Source organism: Oncorhynchus gorbuscha, linkage group LG22, assembly GCF_021184085.1.
Source record: "Oncorhynchus gorbuscha isolate QuinsamMale2020 ecotype Even-year linkage group LG22, OgorEven_v1.0, whole genome shotgun sequence".
Taxonomy (NCBI): domain Eukaryota; kingdom Metazoa; phylum Chordata; class Actinopteri; order Salmoniformes; family Salmonidae; genus Oncorhynchus; species Oncorhynchus gorbuscha.
The window spans coordinates 35,085,643-35,105,593 of record NC_060194.1 but is presented as its reverse complement, the minus strand read 5'-3'; the positions used below and the strand labels follow the sequence as shown (position 1 = coordinate 35,105,593).

Below are 19,951 nucleotides of genomic sequence, written 5' to 3'. Positions count from 1 at the left end.
ATGGTTAGCACAAACTATGATTTAACCCATATTAATCACTGAGCAGAGGTGGTTAGCACAAACTGTGACTAAACCCATATTAGTCACTGAACAGAGATGGTTAGCACAAACTGTGACTGAACCCATATTAATCACTGAACAGAGGTGGTTAGCACAAACTGTGACTAAACCCATATTAGTCACTGAACAGAGGTGGTTAGCACAAACTGTCACTGAACCCATATTAATCACTGAACAGAGGTGGTTAGCACAAACTGTCACTGAACCAATATTAATCACTGAACAGAGCTGGTTAGAACAAACTGTCACTGAACCAATATTAATCACTGAACAGAGGTGGTTAGCACAAACTGTCACTGAACCAATATTAATCACTGAACAGAGATGGTTAGCACAAACTGTCACTGAACCAATATTAATGACTGAACAGAGATGGTTAGCGCAAACTATGATTTAACCCATATTAATCACTGAACAGAGATGGTTAGCACAAACTATGATTTAACCCATATTAATCACTGAGCAGAGGTGGTTAGCACAAACTGTGACTGAACCCATATTAATCACTGAACAGAGGTGGTTAGCACAAACTGTGATTTAACCCATATTAATCACTGAACAGAGATAGTTAGCACAAACTATGATTTAACCCATATTAATCACTGAACAGAGGTGGTTAGCGCAAACTATGATTTAACCCATATTAGTCACTGAACAGAGATGGTTAGCACAAACTATGATTTAACCCATATTAATCACTGAACAGAGATGGTTAGCACAAACTGTCACTGAACCCATATTAATCACTGAACAGAGGTGGTTAGCACAAACTGTGACTAAACCCATATTAGTCACTGAACAGAGGTGGTTAGCACAAACTGTCACTGAACCCATATTAATCACCGAACAGAGGTGTTTAGCACAAACTGTGACTAAACCCATTTTAGTCACTGAACAGAGGTGGTTAGCACAAACAGTGACTGAACCCATATTAGTCACTGAACAGAGGTGGTTAGCACAAACAGTGACTAAACCCATATTAGTCACTGAACAGAGGTGGTTAGCACAAACTGTGACTAAACCCATATTAATCACTGAACAGAGGTGGTTAGCACAAACTGTCACTGAACCCATATTAGTCACTGAACAGAGGTGGGTAGCACAAACAGTGACTGAACCCATATTAGTCACTGAACAGAGATGGTTAGCACAAACTATGATTGAACCCATATTAATCACTGAACAGTGATGGTTAGCACAAACTATGATTTAACCCATATTAATCACTGAACAGTGATGGTTAGCACAAACTATGATTTAACCCATATTAGTCACTGAACAGAGATGGTTAGCACAAACTATGATTGAACCCATATTAATCACTGAACAGAGGTGTTTAGCACAAACTGTGACTAAACCCATTTTAGTCACTGAACAGAGGTGGTTAGCACAAACAGTGACTGAACCCATATTAGTCACTGAACAGAGGTGGTTAGCACAAACAGTGACTGAACCCATATTAGTCACTGAACAGAGGTGGTTAGCACAAACTGTCACTGAACCCATATTAGTCACTGAACAGAGGTGGTTAGCACAAACTGTGACTGAACCCATATTAGTCACTGAACAGAGGTGGTTAAACCACAAACTGAACTAAACCCAAACAGTGACTAACCCATCACTGAACAGAGATGGTTAGCACAAACTATGATTGAACCCATATTAATCACTGAACAGTGATGGTTAGCACAAACTGTGATTTAACCCATATTAATCACTGAACAGTGATGGTTAGCACAAACTATGATTTAACCCATATTAGTCACTGAACAGAGATGGTTGAACCCACAAACTGTCACTGAACCCATATTAGTCACTGAACAGAGGTGGTTAGCACAAACTGTCACTGAACCCATATTAGTCACTGAACAGAGGTGGTTAGCACAAACTGTGACTAAACCCACATTAATCACTGAACAGAGGTGGTTAGCACAAACAGTGACTGAACCCATATTAGTCACTGAACAGAGGTGGTTAGCACAAACTGTCACTGAACCCATATTAGTCACTGAACAGAGGTGGTTAGCACAAACTGTCACTGAACCCATATTAGTCACTGAACAGAGGTGGTTAGCACAAACTGTCACTGAACCCATATTAGTCACTGAACAGAGGTGATTAGCACAAACTGTGACTAAACCCACATTAATCAGGGGTTAAATGAGGCAAAAACCACCACTCACTTCACTCAAGTCAAGTCTACCTCACAACCAATCCTGCTTGTCTGACATGGCCCAACATATCAGAGCAATACTAAATATACATGGAGAAACATCTGAGAAACAGATATACATTGCAAACAGTGTCAACTTCACAGATGATCTACTTTGCTCTTCTTCTGTCACAAAGGCAAACTCTAGCAGAAAATGTCCTAACACTGTATTGAACTGCAGGTTTGTGACTAACTGCAACCTATAGGTAGCTGCTGTAGGCTGTCCTAAATGAAGTCTGGCAGGGCATCTCATTCAAGTGAACTGTGTGAGTCTGGAAGTCGTGGCTATGGAACACCTACATGTATCTATCCCTGGCCAAATGCAACAGAAGTCTTCTGAGACCATGAATAGACATCTCCATCTCATATTTTCACATATTTCTATTTCTCCCTCCTATCTCCCCCACACATCATGATTGGTCCTATAGCGTTGTGGGGAGGGGCTTAGAGAAAGAGGGACCTGACAACAAATGCACCAGGAAGGAAAAGCACACCTGCGTTGCCTGGCGATAACAACATTACTTTCTAGACTGGCGGACTGACACACACCTCTTGTAAACGCTTATCTATACACATACAATATTGATCATGTGAATTATGTGGAAAATTAACAAAGCTAATCAAAAAATGAAAAAAGAAACGACCATAAAAACAACTGTACACAAAACTTCACAGACAATGTTGAGAATTATAATCACATTTTCTTTTTTGTTATTTTTTAGCTTTGTTATTGTTGTTGTTGATATGGACAAAGACGTCTTGGTTGAAGCCTGGTATCTTAGGTTGCTGGGTTGCTAGGCCTCTGAAGGCGTGGACGGAAGCTGGAAGTGCCTACGCTATCAAAACATCCAGGACAGGTGGAATGATGAAACTACAAAGAGGAAATAAAGGAGCTAAGCGTAAATTACGGCTCCATCTCAGTGTCTTTGTATGGGGAAAACCAACCCAGAATGTCCATGTTGGCTCAATCTGAGTGTGTCTCAATGGGTAAACTCAGAGAAGAGCATCCATTTTGGCTTTCCCTCCCAGTGTGTCTCTATAGGGAAACTGTTATACTTGGACGTGGGTCCCCTGGGACTGAAGGATCTGGACACTGGAGATGATCTTCTTCTGGTGACCCACCAAGGTCACATCCATCTTAACGAGCTCACTAGAGGAGAGGACAGAGGAAGAAGGGAGTTTACAAAATGACAAAATTAACAACAGACTCCTCTTTTCTCCAGCTCTGCCTATTCCTACTCTCTTTTCTCCAGCCCTAACCTCAGCCCCAGGACAGCTCTGCCCATGTATCTCACCTGATGCTGATGTAGAGGACAGAGTCCAGGGTGACGTATCCAGCACTGGTGAAGTTCCCCTTGTACTGTCCCATCTTGATGGCATCCAGCCACTCCTCCATCGTACTCACACTGAACTCTGGAGTGGTCGGGTCTTCCCTGCTGGGCAAACAGGAGAGAATATACACATTCATTAAATAAGACAGTCCAGATACAGTACTAGTTCTAATAGTTTATTATGGATCTAACAGTGTGTGCTTGAAGACTGGGTCTACAGTGGTTCTGATTGTGCCTGTGGTTTTGGCCCATTGTAACTCACCATAATGAGCTGTTGGCCAGCTCTCGGAGGCTGGCTGGGTCTCTGATCAGCTTATCCAGGGTGGTGACGATCTGACCAAACTTAGGCCGTTCGCTGCGGCCCTTCTCCCAACACTCCAACATCAGCTGGTGGAGGACCACAGGACAGTCCATAGGGGCCGGTAGACGGTAACCCTCATCTATCGCTTTGATCACCTAGTGGGGAAGAAATAAAAAATAGAGGAGGCTTACATGGTCCTTAGTCAATCACAGTAATCACCTACCGAGTATGGGAGATAAAGCCAACTGAGCCCACAGAGCTTCTACGCCAAACCAACTCACGACTGACAAGAACAGCCATCAAGACAAATCATTGATGAATCATTACCATATCAGCTATACACCGACACTGTGCTTTATTATAATGAAACTACTCACATCCTGGTTGGACATCTCCCAGTAGGGTCTCTCTCCGTATGAGACCACCTCCCACATGACGATGCCATAGCTCCACACATCACTGGCTGACGTGAACTTCCTGTAGGCAATAGCCTCTGGAGACGTCCATCGGATGGGGATCTTCCCTCCCTGGAAGGGTTAATAAGATGATCATAAAGGGTTAATAACACATTTAGAAAGGGTTAATATAACCATTGCTGAATGGCTGATACAATATATTTTTTAAACAAGTAGAATTCATTCATTTCTACTTTGGCAAATGATTGAATTGAGTTGAAAGAGAGAGAACAATGCACATTGTGGAGGCGTAGGTAGGAAAGCTCAAAGAACTGCATGGAAACACAACAGAGTAGTCTTACGGTTTTACCTCATACTTTTTATTGATTAAAACCCTCAAACACAGAGCATCTCTTTCTATTCACACACCAACAGAGGGAACGCAGTAGTGCTTTGACTTCCTTCCTCCATCTCTCCCTTTTCACTCATCTTTCACAAGCCATTTTTTACTTTGTTGTTCACAGGGAAAATAAAGATAAAAGAAGTGTATATGAAGAGTTTATTTCCAAAGCTATATCCGACAATTTTTTACATGTGTTTTTTTCACGAGAAATGATTGCTTATGGGTACCTTCATGTATGTGTAAAATATTAATGTTCTCAGATTTTTTATTAATACATTTTAGCTGTGTATTAAAACGTTTTTGTTGTTGCTGAATGCTTTTATATACATTGTAGCTGGAATGTGGTCGTCTCAACAAGCTGTTTTAAGATGAATACATTAACTGTAAGTCGCTCTGGATAAGAGAATCTACAATACCAGTCAAAAGTTTGGACAAACCTACTCATTCAAAGGTTTTTCATTATTTTAAATATTTTCTACATTGTAGAATAATAGTGGAGAAATCAACACTATGAAATTACACATGGAATCACATAGCAATCAAAAAAGTGTTAAACAAATCAAAATAAATGTTATATTTTTCAAAGTAGCCACCCTTTGCGTTGATGACAGCTTTGTACACCTTAGCATTCTCTCAACCAGTTTCATGAGTAATGATTTTCCAACAGTCTTGAAGGAGTTCCCACATATGTTGAGCACTTGTTGGCTGCTTTTCCTTCACTCTGCGGTCCAACTCATCCCAAACCATCTCAATTGGGTTGAGGTCAGGTGATTGTGGAGGGCAGATCATCTGATGCAGCGCTCCATCACTCTCCTTCTGGGTCAAATAACCCTTACACAACCTGGAGGTGTGTTTTGGTTCATTGTCCTGTTGAAAATCAAATGATAGTCCCAATAAGCGCAAACAAGATGGATGGTGTATCGCTACAGAATTCTGTGGTAACCATGCTGATTAAGTGTGCCTTGAATTCTAAATAAATCACAGGCAGTGTCACCAGCAAAGCACCCCCTCACTATCACTCCTCCTCCTCCATGCTTCACAATGGGAGCCACACTTGAGGAGATAATCTGTTCACCTACTCCGCGTCTCACAAAGACACGGTGGTTGGAACCAAAAATCTCAAATTTGGACTCATCAGACCAAAGGACAGATTTCCACCGGTCTAATGTCCATTTTTCGTGTTTCTTGGCCCAAGCAAGTCTCTTCTTTTTATTTGTGTCCTTTTAGTAGTGATTTATTTGCAGCAATTCAACCATGAAGGCCTGATTAACGCAGTCTCCTTTAACAGCCGATGTTTGAATGTGTCTGTTACTTGAACTCTGTGAAGCATTTATTTAGGCTGCAATCTGAAGTTAACTCTAATGAACTTATCTTCTGCACTCTGGGTCTTCCTTCCCTGTGGCGGTTCTCATGAGAGTTTCATCATAGCGCTTGCAACTGCACTGAAATTTTCAGAATTGACTGACCTTCTTGCCTTAAAGTAATGATGGACTATCATTTATCTTTGCTTATTTGAGCTGTTCTTGCCATAATATAGACTTGGTATTTTACCAAATAGGTATTTACCAAATATCTTCCGTATGCCACCCCTACCTTGTCACATCACCACTGATTGGCTCAAAGGCATTAAGGAGGAAAGAAATTCCACAAATTAACTTTTAACAAGGCACACCCATTAATGAAATACATTCCAGGTGACCAGTTTATGAAGCTGGTTGAGAATGTCTAGAGTGTTCAAAGCTGTCATCAAGGCAAAGGTTGGCAACTTTGACAAATCTCAAATATAAAATATATTTGATTTGTTCAACACTTTTTTGGTTACTACATGATTCCATATGTGTTATTCCATAGTTTTGATGTCTTCACTAGTATTCTACAATGTAGAAAATAGTAAAAAATTAAGAAAAATACGTAACTACTTGTCTCTCTAAAATGAAACCATCAAGTGATGAAACCAAGTGAATAGATAGTGAAAAAGCAAACCATCTCTGTTTAATCAATAAAAGCTAATTTACCAAAATGTCAGATGATTTGAAGAAACTCTTCATATGGAGTAGTTTCAGCAGAAAACCGGCTTTTAAACGGCATTGGAGACTGTGTATAAGAAGGACACAGGAGACAACATTAGGATGCCTGTTTGACTCCCTATGCAGATCACACCAGTATTTTAACATTCTACTACTGCACTCCTATAGTCCCAGCACTCTAGTCAAAGTCAAATTAAAGAGACAAAGTGAGCAGTCTCTATCCACAGTACATCTCTCCCTCTCTCCTCTTCATCTCGCTCCACGTTTACTCTCTCTCTTGCTTTCTCTCTAACTCTATCCCTCACTCCCCCCCTCTCTAATTTTCTCTCATCTCTCTCTTTCTCCCTCCCTTCTCTCTCTCTCTCTCTTTCAATTCAATTCAAATGGGCTTTATTGGTATTGGAAACGTGTTTACCTTGCCAAAGCAAGTAAAATAAACAACGAACAAAAGTGAGAAGACTCAAAACATCATCAACAAAAAAACTATAAAAAATCTAAAGTAAACATTGCACTCCCAAGGGTTTGAAAAGAATAAAGACATTTCAAGAGTTATAGTATAAACTATATTATCAGCTATGTTTTAGCAAGGTGCAAATAGTTGTAGTACAAATAGTAGGTAAAGATAAATAAACACATAAATATTGTTGGTATTTACATGTTGTTTGTGCTGCACTGGTTCACCTTATCTCATAGCAACAGGTCAAACAGTGCATTTGGAAAGTATTCAGACCCCTTGACTTTTTACACATTTTATTACATTACAGATTTATTCTCAAATTGATTCAATTGTTTTTTCCCCTCATCAATCAACACACAACACCTCATAATGAAAAAGCAAAAACAGAATATTAGACATTTTTGCACATTTATAATAATAAAAAAATTAAATATGATATCAACATTCAGTATTCAGACCCTTTACTCATTACTTTGTAGAAGCCCCTATGGCAGTGATTACAGCCTAATGTCTTCTTGAGAATGATGCTACAAGCTTGGCACACCTGTATTTGGGAATTTTATCCCATTCTCCTCTGCAGATCCTTGTCGTTGCACAGCTATTTTCAGGTCTCTCCAGAGATCTTAGATCGGGTTCAAGTCCTGGATGGGCAACTCAAATACATTCAGAGACTTGTCCCGAAGCCACTCCTGCGTTTTCTTGGCTGTGTGCTTAAGGTCGTTGTCCTGTTGGAAGGTGAACCTTCGCACCATTCTGAGGTCCTGAGTTCTCTGGAGCAGGTTTTCTTTAAGGATCTTTCTGTACTTTGCTTTGTTCATCTTTCCCTCGATCCTGACTAGTCTCCCAGTCCCTGTCACTGAAAAACATCTCCACAGCATGATGCTGCCACCACCATGCTTCACCGTAAGGATGGTGCCAGTTTTCATCCAGACATGACGCATGGCATTCAGGCCAAGGAGTTAAAACTTGGTTTCATCAGACCAGAGAATCTTGTTGTTCATGGTCTGAGAGTCCTTTAGGTGCCTTTTAGCAAAGGCCAGGTGGGTTGTCATGTGCCTTTTACTGAGGAGTGGCTTCCATCTAGAATCCAAGTTTGGTGGAGTGCTACAGAGATGGTTGCTCAGTTTGGCCGGGCGGCCGGCTATAGGAAGAGTCTTGGTGATTCGAAACTTCTTCCATTTATGAATGATGGAGGTCACTGTGATCTTGGAGACCTTCAAAGTTGCAGACATTTTTGGTACCCGTCCACAGATCTGTGCCTCGACACAATCCTCTCTCGGACCTCTATGGACAATTCCTTCGACCTCATGGCTTGGTTTTTGCTCTGACATGCACTGTCATCTGTAGGACCTTATATAGACAGGTGTGTGCCTTTCCAAATCATGTCCATTAATTTAATTTACCACAGGTGGACTCCAATCAAGTTGTAGAAACATCTCAAGGATGATCAATGGAAACATGATGCACCTGAGCTCAATTTTCTTTGGCATTATGGGGTATTGTGTGAAGATTGATGAGGAAAAAATGTATTTTAATACATTTTAGAATAAGGCTGTAATGTAATAAAATGTGGAAAAAGTCAAGGGATTTGACTACTTTCCGAATGCACTGTACATCTTGCTGCTGTACCCTGTGGTAATGTTTGATTTGTTTTCCAATTCTTTGTGGGTCTCTCTCTAACTCCTTCCCTCCCTTCTCTCTCGCTCCATCTCTTCCTAATCTCGCTTCACTCTTACTCTCCATCTCTCTCTCCTACTAAACCTCCCTCTTCTCCCTCTCCTCTCCTCCCTCTCCAGGGCTATCTATGCTAATGCCCCATTAAAGAAACATCTCTAACACTTCCCTGTGAATACCGATGGAGAAGTGTCTTTGTGTGAGCATATCATATGAGGCACCATGCAGTGCAGTGCTGCTTATTACGCCATTTACAGCCTGTGTATAATGCTCAGTGAATGGGGTTACATGTAGGTGAGTTATAAGGCTGTGTCTATGTTGTATGTTATAATATAATGCATTATTTATAGCATGTAAAATGTTCTCAGTGGCTACTAGCTTCTCAACGGCTACTAGCTATCTTTCTATCTTTCCCCATTACAGCACAGTGATGATGAGATGTCTTCATATTTGCTGCTGGCTTTTTTTTAAACCTTTTTAATTCCACAACCTTTTAATTCCACTCTCTCCTTGTTACTTTTTAATTCACATTTTCACATTTGGACTGGTTCCTCCACTCTCTTCTCGTTACTTTTTAATTCCCATGTTCGTATTTGGACAGGTTCATCCTCTCTCCTCTTCTTCAAGTTTGACTGCTCCAACAAACTACTTTATTCCTCTACACTAAACCCTGAGCCAGATTCACATGAATCCCACCACTCATTATGTCTCGTTAAGCCTAATAACTTATTTGAATAATTAGGGCTTGTTAGGAGCAACCTTGAAACCAGCAGGTCTTTTAGCACCTGGAGTGGAGAGTGCTGGGTAGTTAGGAAGATACATATGTCCAATTCCAACCTCTAACCCTTTGCCCGCTATGCTTCTTTGTAGATCTGAACGGATTATAACCAGTACTTTTATATCTTCTGGAATTGCCAAGGGGGTAAAGGAGTTGATCTGGCATTGGGCATTAGAACGAGCTCTCTCTATACATCTCCAAGGGGTAAAGGGGTTGATCTGGCATTGGGCATTAGAACGAGCTCTCTCTATTCATCTCCAGGGGGTAAAGGAGTTGATCTGGCATTGGGCATTAGAACGAGCTCTCTCTATTCATCTCCAGGGGGTAAAGGAGTTGATCTGGCATTGGGCATTAGAACGAGCTCTCTCTATTCATCTCCAGGGGGTAAAGGAGTTGATCTGGCATTGGGCATTAGAACGAGCTCTCTCTATTCATCTCCAGGGGTAAAGGAGTTGATCTGGCATTGGGCATTATCTCCAGGGCATGAACGAGCTCTCTCTATTCATCTCCAGGGGTACGAGCTCTCTCTATTCATCTCCAGGGGGTAAAGGAGTTGATCTGGCATTAGGCATTAGAACGAGCTCTCTCTATTCATCTCCAGGGGTAAAGGAGTTGATCTGGCATTGGGCATTAGAACGAGCTCTCTCTATACATCTCCAGGGGGTAAAGGGGTTGATCTGGCATTGGGCATTAGAACGAGCTCTCTCTATTCATCTCCAGGGTGTAAAGGATTTGATCTGGCATTGGGCATTAGAACGAGCTCTCTCTATTCATCTCCAGGGGGTAAAGGAGTTGATCTGGCTTTGGGCATTAGAACGAGCTCTCTCTATTCATCTCCAGGGGGTAAAGGAGTTGATCTGGCATTGGGCATTAGAACGAGCTCTCTCTATTCATCTCCAGGGGGTAAAGGAAGGGACAATGGACTAAACGGGTGAGAGGATCGAGGGGTGAAGGGATAAGAGAGAGAGGTAAGACAATAAAAGCTTTTTCTTTGTGAAACCTGCAATTATCCCAGTAGGAAGACAAGGGGCACTGTTAACAATATGTTCATCTTTCATTTGCTGTATTGGACTTGTTAATGTGTGAAAGTTTAAAATGTCTAAAAAATATTTTTGAATATCCCGCGCTTCCTTTTCAGCGGAATGTTGGGGGGGACCCCTAGCCATAAGAAGTTTTAAGCACAGATCAGATACAACAGCCGACATGAGACAAGACAAAGCTAGCCAGTTTTAGAATATTACGTTGCAGAACAGCTGACTGAAGACCGGCCATTCAGATCAAATAGTGTATTCCCTGACGAAGGCCTTGCAGCGGAAGAGTTTTTAAACTTTGTTTCCATTGAACATGCAATACAAATGAAGGCATTTTAATCAATGGTCTTCCTTTCTTTTTGAAGACGAGATGAGCAGTTGAGATTAAGGACCCTGGGACTATACACCTCCCTCTGCAACTGGATCCTGGACTTCTTGATGGCCCGCCCCCAGGTGGTAAGGGTAGGTAACAACACATCTGCCACGCTGATCCTCAACACGGGGGTGCCTCAGGGGTCCGTGCTCAGTCCCTCCTGTAATCCCTGTTCACTCATTACTGCATGGCCAGGCACGACTCCAACACCATTATTAAATTTGCAGACGACACAACAGTGGTAGGCCTGATCACGGACAACAATGAGACAGCCTATAGGGAGGAGGTCAGAGACCTGACTGTGTGGTGCCAGGCCAACAACCTCTCCCTCAACAACCTCTCCCACATTGACTCTGTACCGGTACCTCCTGTATATAGCCTCCACATTGACTCTGTACCGGTACCTCCTGTATATAGCCTCCACATTGACTCTGTACCGGTACCTCCTGTATATAGCCTCCACATTGACTCTGTACCGGTACCTCCTGTATATAGCCTCCACATTGACTCTGTACCGGTACCTCCTGTATATAGCCTCCACATTGACTCTGTACCGGTACCTCCTGTATATAGCCTCCACATTGACTCTGTACCGGTACCTCCTGTATATAGCCTCCACATTGACTCTGTAAAGATACCTCCTGTATATAGCCTCCACATTGACTCTGTAAAGATACCTCCTGTATATAGCCTCCACATTGACTCTGTATATAGCCTCCACATTGACTCTGTACCTCCTGTATATAGCCTCCACATTGACTCTGTACCGGTACCTCCTGTATATAGCCTCCACATTGACTCTGTACCGGTACCTCCTGTATATAGCCTCGCTGCTGTTATTTTACTGCTGCTCTTTTATTATTATTATTATTATTATTTTAAACCTGCATTGTTGATTAAGGCCTTGTAAGTAAGCATTTCACTGTAAGGTGTTCTATTCGGAGCATGTGACAAATTTGATTTGATTTGACTGTTTTCACAGTAACAGTGTCTCTTTACAATGAAGTGATTAAACTTTGAAACAAAGTTGCCACTTGTAGCAAGGTGTTTTAGCAAATAAGTATCATGAAATACATGGACCAGAAATAGGCCTCACTTTCACTTGTCTGATAAATATCAGCAAGCTAGGCTAGGTAGCTGCAGCAAAAAAAAGCTTTCATATTGGCGAAACGGATCCGTCTCATCTCAATTTAGACTAACAGGGACTGACAGGCTGTTTCACGCGTGATTTGTCATTCTACCCCCCTCTCTCTTTCTCTCACAAAAAAAGAAGGGAATAAAGGGGAAATTTGGAGGTAAGAGGTAAGGGGGAAAGAGGAAAGGAAAGAGAGTTGAGAACGAGAAAGGCTAGGGAGTGAGGAAAGGAGCGAGAGGTGAGAAGGAGAAAGGCTAGGGAGTGAGGAAAGGAGCAAGAGGTGAGAAGGAGAAAGGCTAGGGAGTGAGGAAAGGAGAGAGAGGTAAGAAGGAGAAAGGCTAGGGAGTGAGGAAAGGAGAGAGGTAAGAAGGAGAAAGGCTAGGGAGTGAGGAAAGGAGCGTGAGGTGAGAAGGAGAAAGGCTAGGGAGTGAGGAAATGAGAGAGAGATGTGAGAAGGAGAAAGGCTAGGAAGTTAGAAAAGGGGGATGAGGGGTGAGGTGGATGAGAGAGGTAAGAGAGGAAATACCAACATACGACAGTATGGGTGGACAGGGGCACTGATATGGACTAACGAGCTCTCTCCTTCTCTTCCTCACTAACATACAGAAGGCTACAACTTTAATACAAATATTTACTGTCTAAGCAAATTCCAATTGCACCATCATGTATGAGCCTTTCAAAAACAAGGATTTAAATGTAATAATCCTTCGCATAACCCATTCTCGGGTTCTCTTACCCGTGTGGTATAAGGGTGTGTGTCTGTCTTACCCATGTGGTATAAGGGTGTGTGTCTGTCTTACCCGTGTGGTATAATGGTGTGTGTCTGTCTTACCCATGTGGTATAAGGGTGTGTGTCTGTCTTACCCATGTGGTATAATGGTGTGTGTCTGTCTTACCCGTGTGGTATAAGGGTGTGTGTCTGTCTTACCCGTGTGGTATAATGGTGTGTGTCTCCTGTCTTACCCGTGTGGTATAATGGTGTGTGTCTGTCTTACCCATGTGGTATAAGGGTGTGTGTCTGTCTTACCCGTGTGGTATAATGGTGTGTGTCTGTCTTACCCGTGTGGTATAAGGGTGTGTGTCTGTCTTACCCGTGTGGTATAATGGTGTGTGTCTGTCTTACCCATGTGGTATAAGTGTGTGTGTCTGTCTTACCCATGTGGTATAATGGTGTGTGTCTGTCTTACCAATTTAGACTAACAGGGACTGTGGTATAATGGTGTGTGACTGTCTTACCCGTGTGGTATAAGGGTGTGTGTCTGTCTTACCCATGTGGTTTAAGGGTATGTGTCTGTCTTACCCGTGTGGTATAATGGTGTGAGTCTGTCTTACCCATGTGGTATAAGTGTGTGTGTCTGTCTTACCCGTGTGGTATAATGGTGTGTGTCTGTCTTACCCGTGTGGTATAATGGTGTGTGACTGTCTTACCCGTGTGGTATAATGGTGTGTGTCTGTCTTACCCATGTGGTATAAGTGTGTGTGTCTGTCTTACCCGTGTGGTATAATGGTGTGTGTCTGTCTTACCCGTGTGGTATAATGGTGTGTGACTGTCTTACCCGTGTGGTATAATGGTGTGTGTCTGTCTTACCCATGTGGTATAAGGGTGTGTGTCTGTCTTACCCATGTGGTATAAGGGTGTGTGTCTGTCTTACCCGTGTGGTATAATGGTGTGTGTCTGTCTTACCCGTGTGGTATAAGGGTGTGTGTCTGTCTTACCTGTGTGGTGTATGCTGCCTCAGGGTCGTCCTCCAGTACTCGTGACAGGCCGAAGTCAGACACCTTACACACCAGGTTGCTGTTGACCAAGATGTTGCGTGCGGCCAGGTCTCGGTGAACGTAGCTCATGTCAGACAGGTACTTCATGCCCGACGCAATGCCCCGCAGCATGCCCACCAGCTGGATCACTGTGAACTGACCGTCTTGTTTCTATTGGAAAGAGGAAGAGGGAGAGACAGAGAGAAAGAGGGGTGGGGGAGAAATGGAGAGATAGAGAGAGAGAGAGAGAGAGAGAGAGAGAGAGAGAGAGAGAGAGAGAGAGAGAGAGAGAGAGAGAGAGAGAGAGAGAGGAGAGAGAGAGAGAGAGAGAGAGAGAGAGAGAGAGAGAGAGAGAGAGAGAGAGAGAGAGAGAGAGAGAGAGAGAGAGAGAGAGAGAGAGAGAGAGAGAGAGAGAGAGAGAGAGAGAGAGAGAGAGAGAGAGAGAGAGAGAGAGAGAGAGAGAGAGAGAGAGAGAGAGAGAGAGAGAGAGAGAGAGAGAGAGAGAGAGAGACAGACAGAGAGAGAGAGAGAGAGAGAGAGAGAGAGACAGAGAGAGAGACAGAGAGAGAGAGAGAGAGAGAGAGAGAGAGAGAGAGAGAGAGAGAGATGTTCGCTGTTGTATGTTCTGTCGGTGTTGTCACCATCAGCCCAGCAACAATTTACCCTTGGGGAACAATAAAGTTTATTGAATTGTCTTGAATTTCATTGAACACACATATGCGCATTGTGTTACCACCACAGCAGTCCTGCTCTGTGAATAACACCCCCAGCCTGACTCTATCTCATAAATCCTTCTCCACAGTTCCTCTACTAATATACAGCAGGCTGTATCACTGAGAACAGATCACCACTGTTACCACTCTCATTACCGCAATACAGATACAGTTCTCTTTAAGTGGAGCCCATTCCCCTCCATGGTAATCTGGCTAAATGATGATGAAAACTGACAGGGAAGAGAAAGAAGACTGCTCTCTCAAACACACACACACACACACACATGCGTTGGCGATGTTTGATCTGGGTAGTGAGCATAATGACGCTCATAAAAAGCCAATATAATTCTGAGATCAGTTTTATGGGTAATAGGCTAAACACAGAGTTACACAGGTTTCATTAGACCCCAGATCAATGAAGAAGCACTGGTCACAAAAACAATGCATCTCTCTCTTTCATTCTATTTCACTTTCACCCCTCTCCCTCTCTCTCTTTCATTCTATTTAACCCCTCTCTCCCTCTCTCTTTCTTATTGTCTCTATCACCCCATTTCTTTCTCCTCCCTCTATCTCCCTCCCTTCCACTCTCCAACCCCCACTCCCCCCTTCTCTCTCAAATCCCTTACTGGAAGTGCTATAAGGAGATTGTTAAAGGAGGAAGTCTGTGGGTTAGAGAGACAGAGCAATCAATCAGCATTTCACAAAACAAGACCTAATTAACTTGCTCCGCAGCTGCTGAAACACCGGTAGAGGAGATACACTACCAGTCCATTGTTTTACAACACCTACTCATCAAAGGGTTTTTCATTATTTTGACTATCTTCTACATTGTAGAATAACAATGAAGGCATCAAAACTATAAAAGAACACATGGAATCATGTAGTAACCAAAAAAGTGTTAAACAAATCAAAAGATATTTTATATTTGATATTCTTCAAAGTAGCCACCCTTTGCACACTCTTGGCGTTCTCTCAACCAGCTTGAAGGGTTTGCCACATGTTGGCTGCTTTTCCTTCACACTGCGGTCCGACTCATCACAAACCATTTCAATTTGGTTGAGGTCAGGTGATTGTGGAAGTCAGGTCATCTGATGCAGCACTCCATCACTCTTCGTCTTGGTAAAATAGCCCTTACACTGCCTGGAGGTGTGTAAGACACGGCGGTTGGAACCAAAAATCTCCAATTTGGACTTCAGACCGAAGGACAAATTTTGACCTGTCTAATGTCCATTGCTCATGTTTCCTGGCCCATACAAGTCTCCTCTTCTTATTGGTGTTCTTTTAGTACTGATTTCTTTGCAGCAATTGGACCATGAAGGCCTGATTCACACGGTCTCCTCTGAACAGTTGATGTTGAGATGTGTCTGTTACTTGAACTCTGTGAAGCATTTATTTGGGCTGCAATTTCTGAGGCTGGTACCTCTAATGAATTTATCCTGTGCAGCAGAGGTAACTCTGGGTCTTCCATTCCTGTGGGTGGTCCTCATGAGAGCCAGTTTAATCATAGAGCTTGATGGTTTTTGCAACTGAGCTTGAAGAAACATTCAAAGTTCTTGAAAGTTTCCGTATTGACTGACCTTCATGTCTTAAAGTAATGATGGACTGTCATTTCTCTTTGCTTATTTGAGCTGTTCTTGCCATAATATGGACTTGGTGTTTTACCAAATAGGGCTATGTTATGTATACCCCCCCACCTTGTCACAACACAAATGATTGGCTCAAACGCATAAAGAAGGAACACAATTCCACAAATATACCTTTAAGAAGGCACACCTGTTAATTGACATGAATTCCAGGTGACTACCTCATGAAGCTGGTTGAGAGAATGCCACTGGTGTGCAAAGCTGTCATCAAGTCAAAGAGCGGCTATTTGAAGAATCTTAAATATAAAATATATTTTGATTTGTTTTCCACTTTTCTGGTTACTACATGATTCCATATGTGTTATTTCATAGTTGTGATGTCTTCACTATTATTCTACAATGGAGAAAGTAGTAAAAATAAAGAAAAACCCTTGAATGAGTAGGTGTTCTAAAACTTTTGACCGGTAGTGTAGATGGATATTACTCTGACAATGACAGAGAACTGGTGTGTATGTGTGTGTCTGTGTGCGTGCTTGTGTGTATGCATGCCTTTGTGTGTGTATGTGTGTGCATGTGTGTATTGTGTGTTTCTGGTAGAACAGGAGATGACGTAGGTGGATATTGCTGTGAGATAACGTAAGCTAGCTATAACAGGATTACGGTCTAGTGGATGGATATAGGAGCGGGGAGGTGGACATAACACTCAGGTTTATCTGCTGGTTCAGCTATATATACCAAGGGCAACTCTAAACATTATTGATGCAGTGTGTGTGGGTTTATGAGTGAATCTGTTCAGTAGGAGTGAGGCCAGTGGGGTTGAGTGGTGTTCTGTCAGAACTGAAAAGACTCTGAACTGAATGAGGAACTAGTAGTTTCTCTACAATCACTTTCTATTACTTTCCATCCCTGTTTCAATCAGGAGAGATCTTCAAACACTATGGAGTAGCACAAGCTTCAGACTGTCTTAATATACAGGCAGAATGACTAAGTGAGAGAGTGAGTGAGTGAGTGAGTGAGTGAGTGAGTGAGTGAGTGAGTGAGTGAGTGAGTGAGTGAGTGAGTGTGGAACAAACTCAATAAAATCAATAAAATGTATTTATAAAGCACTTTTTAGATCAGCAGAAGTCAAAGTGCTTATTCAGAAACCCAGTCTAAAACCCCAACTAACCTTGAGAAAGGTATCTAGGGATCCATTCTCCATAAATTCTGTGATGATCATCACTGGCTTACCTGAGAAGAGAAAGAACAACACATTACATTAATGCACAGGACACAATGCATATATACTGGCTTATCTGAGGACACAGAACAACACAGAACACAATACATATACACTGGCTTATCTTAGGACACAGAACAACACAGAACACAATACATATACACTGGCTTATCTGATAGAACAACACTGGCTTATCTGATCTGAGGACACAGAACAACACAGAATACACTGGCTTATCTGAGGACACAGAACAACACAGAACACAATACATATACACTGGCTTATCTGAGGACACAGAACAACACAGAACACAATACATATATACTGGCTTATCTGAGGACACAGAACAACACAGAACACAATACAGAACACAGAACAACACAGAACACAATACATATATACTGGCTTATCTGAGGACACAGAACAATACAGAACACAATACATATATACTGGCTTATCTGAGGACACAGAAAAATACAGAACACAATACATATACACTGGCTTATCTGAGGACACAGAACAACACAGAACACAATACATATATACTGGCTTATCTGAGGACACAGAACAATACAGATCTGACACAGAAAAATACAGAACACAATACATATACACTGGCTTATCTGAGGACACAGAACACATATATACTGGCTTATCTGAGGACACAGAAAAATATACTGGCTTATCTGAGGACACAGAACAATACAGAACACAATACATATATACTGGCTTATCTGAGGACACAGAAAAATACAGAACACAATACATATATACTGGTTCATCTGAGGACACAGAAAACTACAGAACAACACAGAACAAAACAACATTCCACATAGATGGGAAGAGAGGAAAGACAGGAGAAGTAAGAGTCACAGTGGAGACCAATCTCATTTAGTCTTTCTCCCTCTCTCCCACCTATCTCCCCTCCCTCTCTCTCCCTCTCTCTCTCTGGGGTACAGCATGGCATGTCATCATCATTCACAGTGACAGCTTCTAATCAGGGCCTTCCATAAACACCAGAAGATAATTACTGTGGGACAATCCACAAGGGTGTGTCTGTGTGTGTGCGTGTGTGTGTCTGTGTGTGTGTGTGTGTGTGTGTGTGCGTGTGTGTGTGTGTGTGCGTGTGTGTGTGTGTGCGTGTGTGTGTGTGTGTCTGTGTGCAGAGGGCTGTCTCTTGAGATCTCATGAATGCTGATCAGCCTTTTGGGCTAGGGTGGGGGGGTATTGAACACCTGTGTGTTGAGGGAAGGGGGTAAACAGTGTGATTGATTGACAGGTCTAATTCCCCGCCCGGCACCTGGTGGCTTACAAATGATTAACAAAGTGCCCGCACAGTAGTCCCTGTTTCCTTACATGGCCCCCCACAGACGACACCTCCTATAGCCAGAGAAGGGAATGTGGTTCCAATCTCACACACACACACACACACACACACACACACACACACACACACACACACACACACACACACACACACACACACACACACACACACACACACACACACACACACACACACACACACACACACACACACACACACACACACACACACACACACACACACACACACACACACACACACACACACACCACACACTACTGTGTCAATGGTGATGAATAGGCCACATTTCACACAATCACAGTTTGTAAACACAGCCAATACTACCATACTACTGTGTCAATGGTGATGAATAGGCCACATTTCTCCAATCAGAGATGCTGGGAAGAACTGGGCAGAGATAAGAAGGTAGGAGAGGGAGGGAGATGGAAGGAGAGGGAGGAAAGGAGGAGACGGAGGGAGATGAGAGGAGAGAGAGAGAGAGAGAGAGAGAGAGAGAGAGAGAGAGAGAGAGAGAGAGAGAGAGAGAGAGAGAGAGAGAGAGAGAGGACATGAAGGGAGGAGGAAGTGGGTTGAACAAGGAAGGTGAGAGATGGGGAAGAAAGAGGAGGAGATGTGAGGGAGGTGTGAGACAGGGTAAGAGAAGTGAGGAAAGACAGGTGAAGATTGAAAGAGGAGGGAGAAGGGTGAGATTGGGGTGAGAGTGGAGAGGGTATGGCGGAGAATATGGTTGTCAGGGGAGAAGGACAGGGGAGAGAAATACAGAATAAAATAAGTGAGAGGTAGGTGCAGATGGAGAGGGGGAGGAGGGAGAGGGGAGGAGGGAGAAGAGGAAGACAGGGGGAAGGAGAGGAGGGGAGGGGAAGGAGAGTAGGGCGAGAGGAGGGAGAGGGGAGGTGGAAGAGGGGGTGGAGGGAGGGGGAGATGAGTTGTCAGGGGAGGTCAGTAACATCACTGGGAGCCCTACAGCTCTATACTGGGTAAAGACGGTGATACATCACCGTAAATGAAATCACTATCTCACTGAGATAAATGACACACAAAAAACACACACACTGATAAATGCCTATCCTCACCCCCAGCAGAGGAAAATCCAATTCCCTTTCACTTTGATCCCTTAGACTAATGTGGCTGTCAAACTGGACACTGCCACCAGAGA

The 19,951-nt window shown here is 42.8% G+C and overlaps 1 protein-coding gene across 2 annotated transcripts in view; it reads right to left on the bottom strand.

The window, feature by feature from the left end:
* Window positions 1-1,852: 1,852 nt before the first annotated feature.
* The window catches only part of LOC124009773 (ephrin type-A receptor 3-like), a 255,550-nt gene continuing 237,451 nt past the window's right edge, over window positions 1,853-19,951 (bottom strand). Inside the window, exons 14-19 of one of the 2 annotated variants that reach the window (XM_046321925.1) lie at window positions 17,397-17,458; window positions 13,894-14,103; window positions 4,282-4,431; window positions 3,866-4,059; window positions 3,568-3,708; window positions 1,853-3,422 (exon numbers count right to left, since the gene is read on the bottom strand). In XM_046321925.1, coding sequence (XP_046177881.1) covers window positions 3,323-3,422; window positions 3,568-3,708; window positions 3,866-4,059; window positions 4,282-4,431; window positions 13,894-14,103; window positions 17,397-17,458 — 857 coding nt within the window. In that variant the 3' untranslated portion in view covers window positions 1,853-3,322. The remainder of the gene's footprint in view (window positions 3,423-3,567; window positions 3,709-3,865; window positions 4,060-4,281; window positions 4,432-13,893; window positions 14,104-17,396; window positions 17,459-19,951) is intronic. The other variant, XM_046321926.1, reaches the window with a different exon arrangement.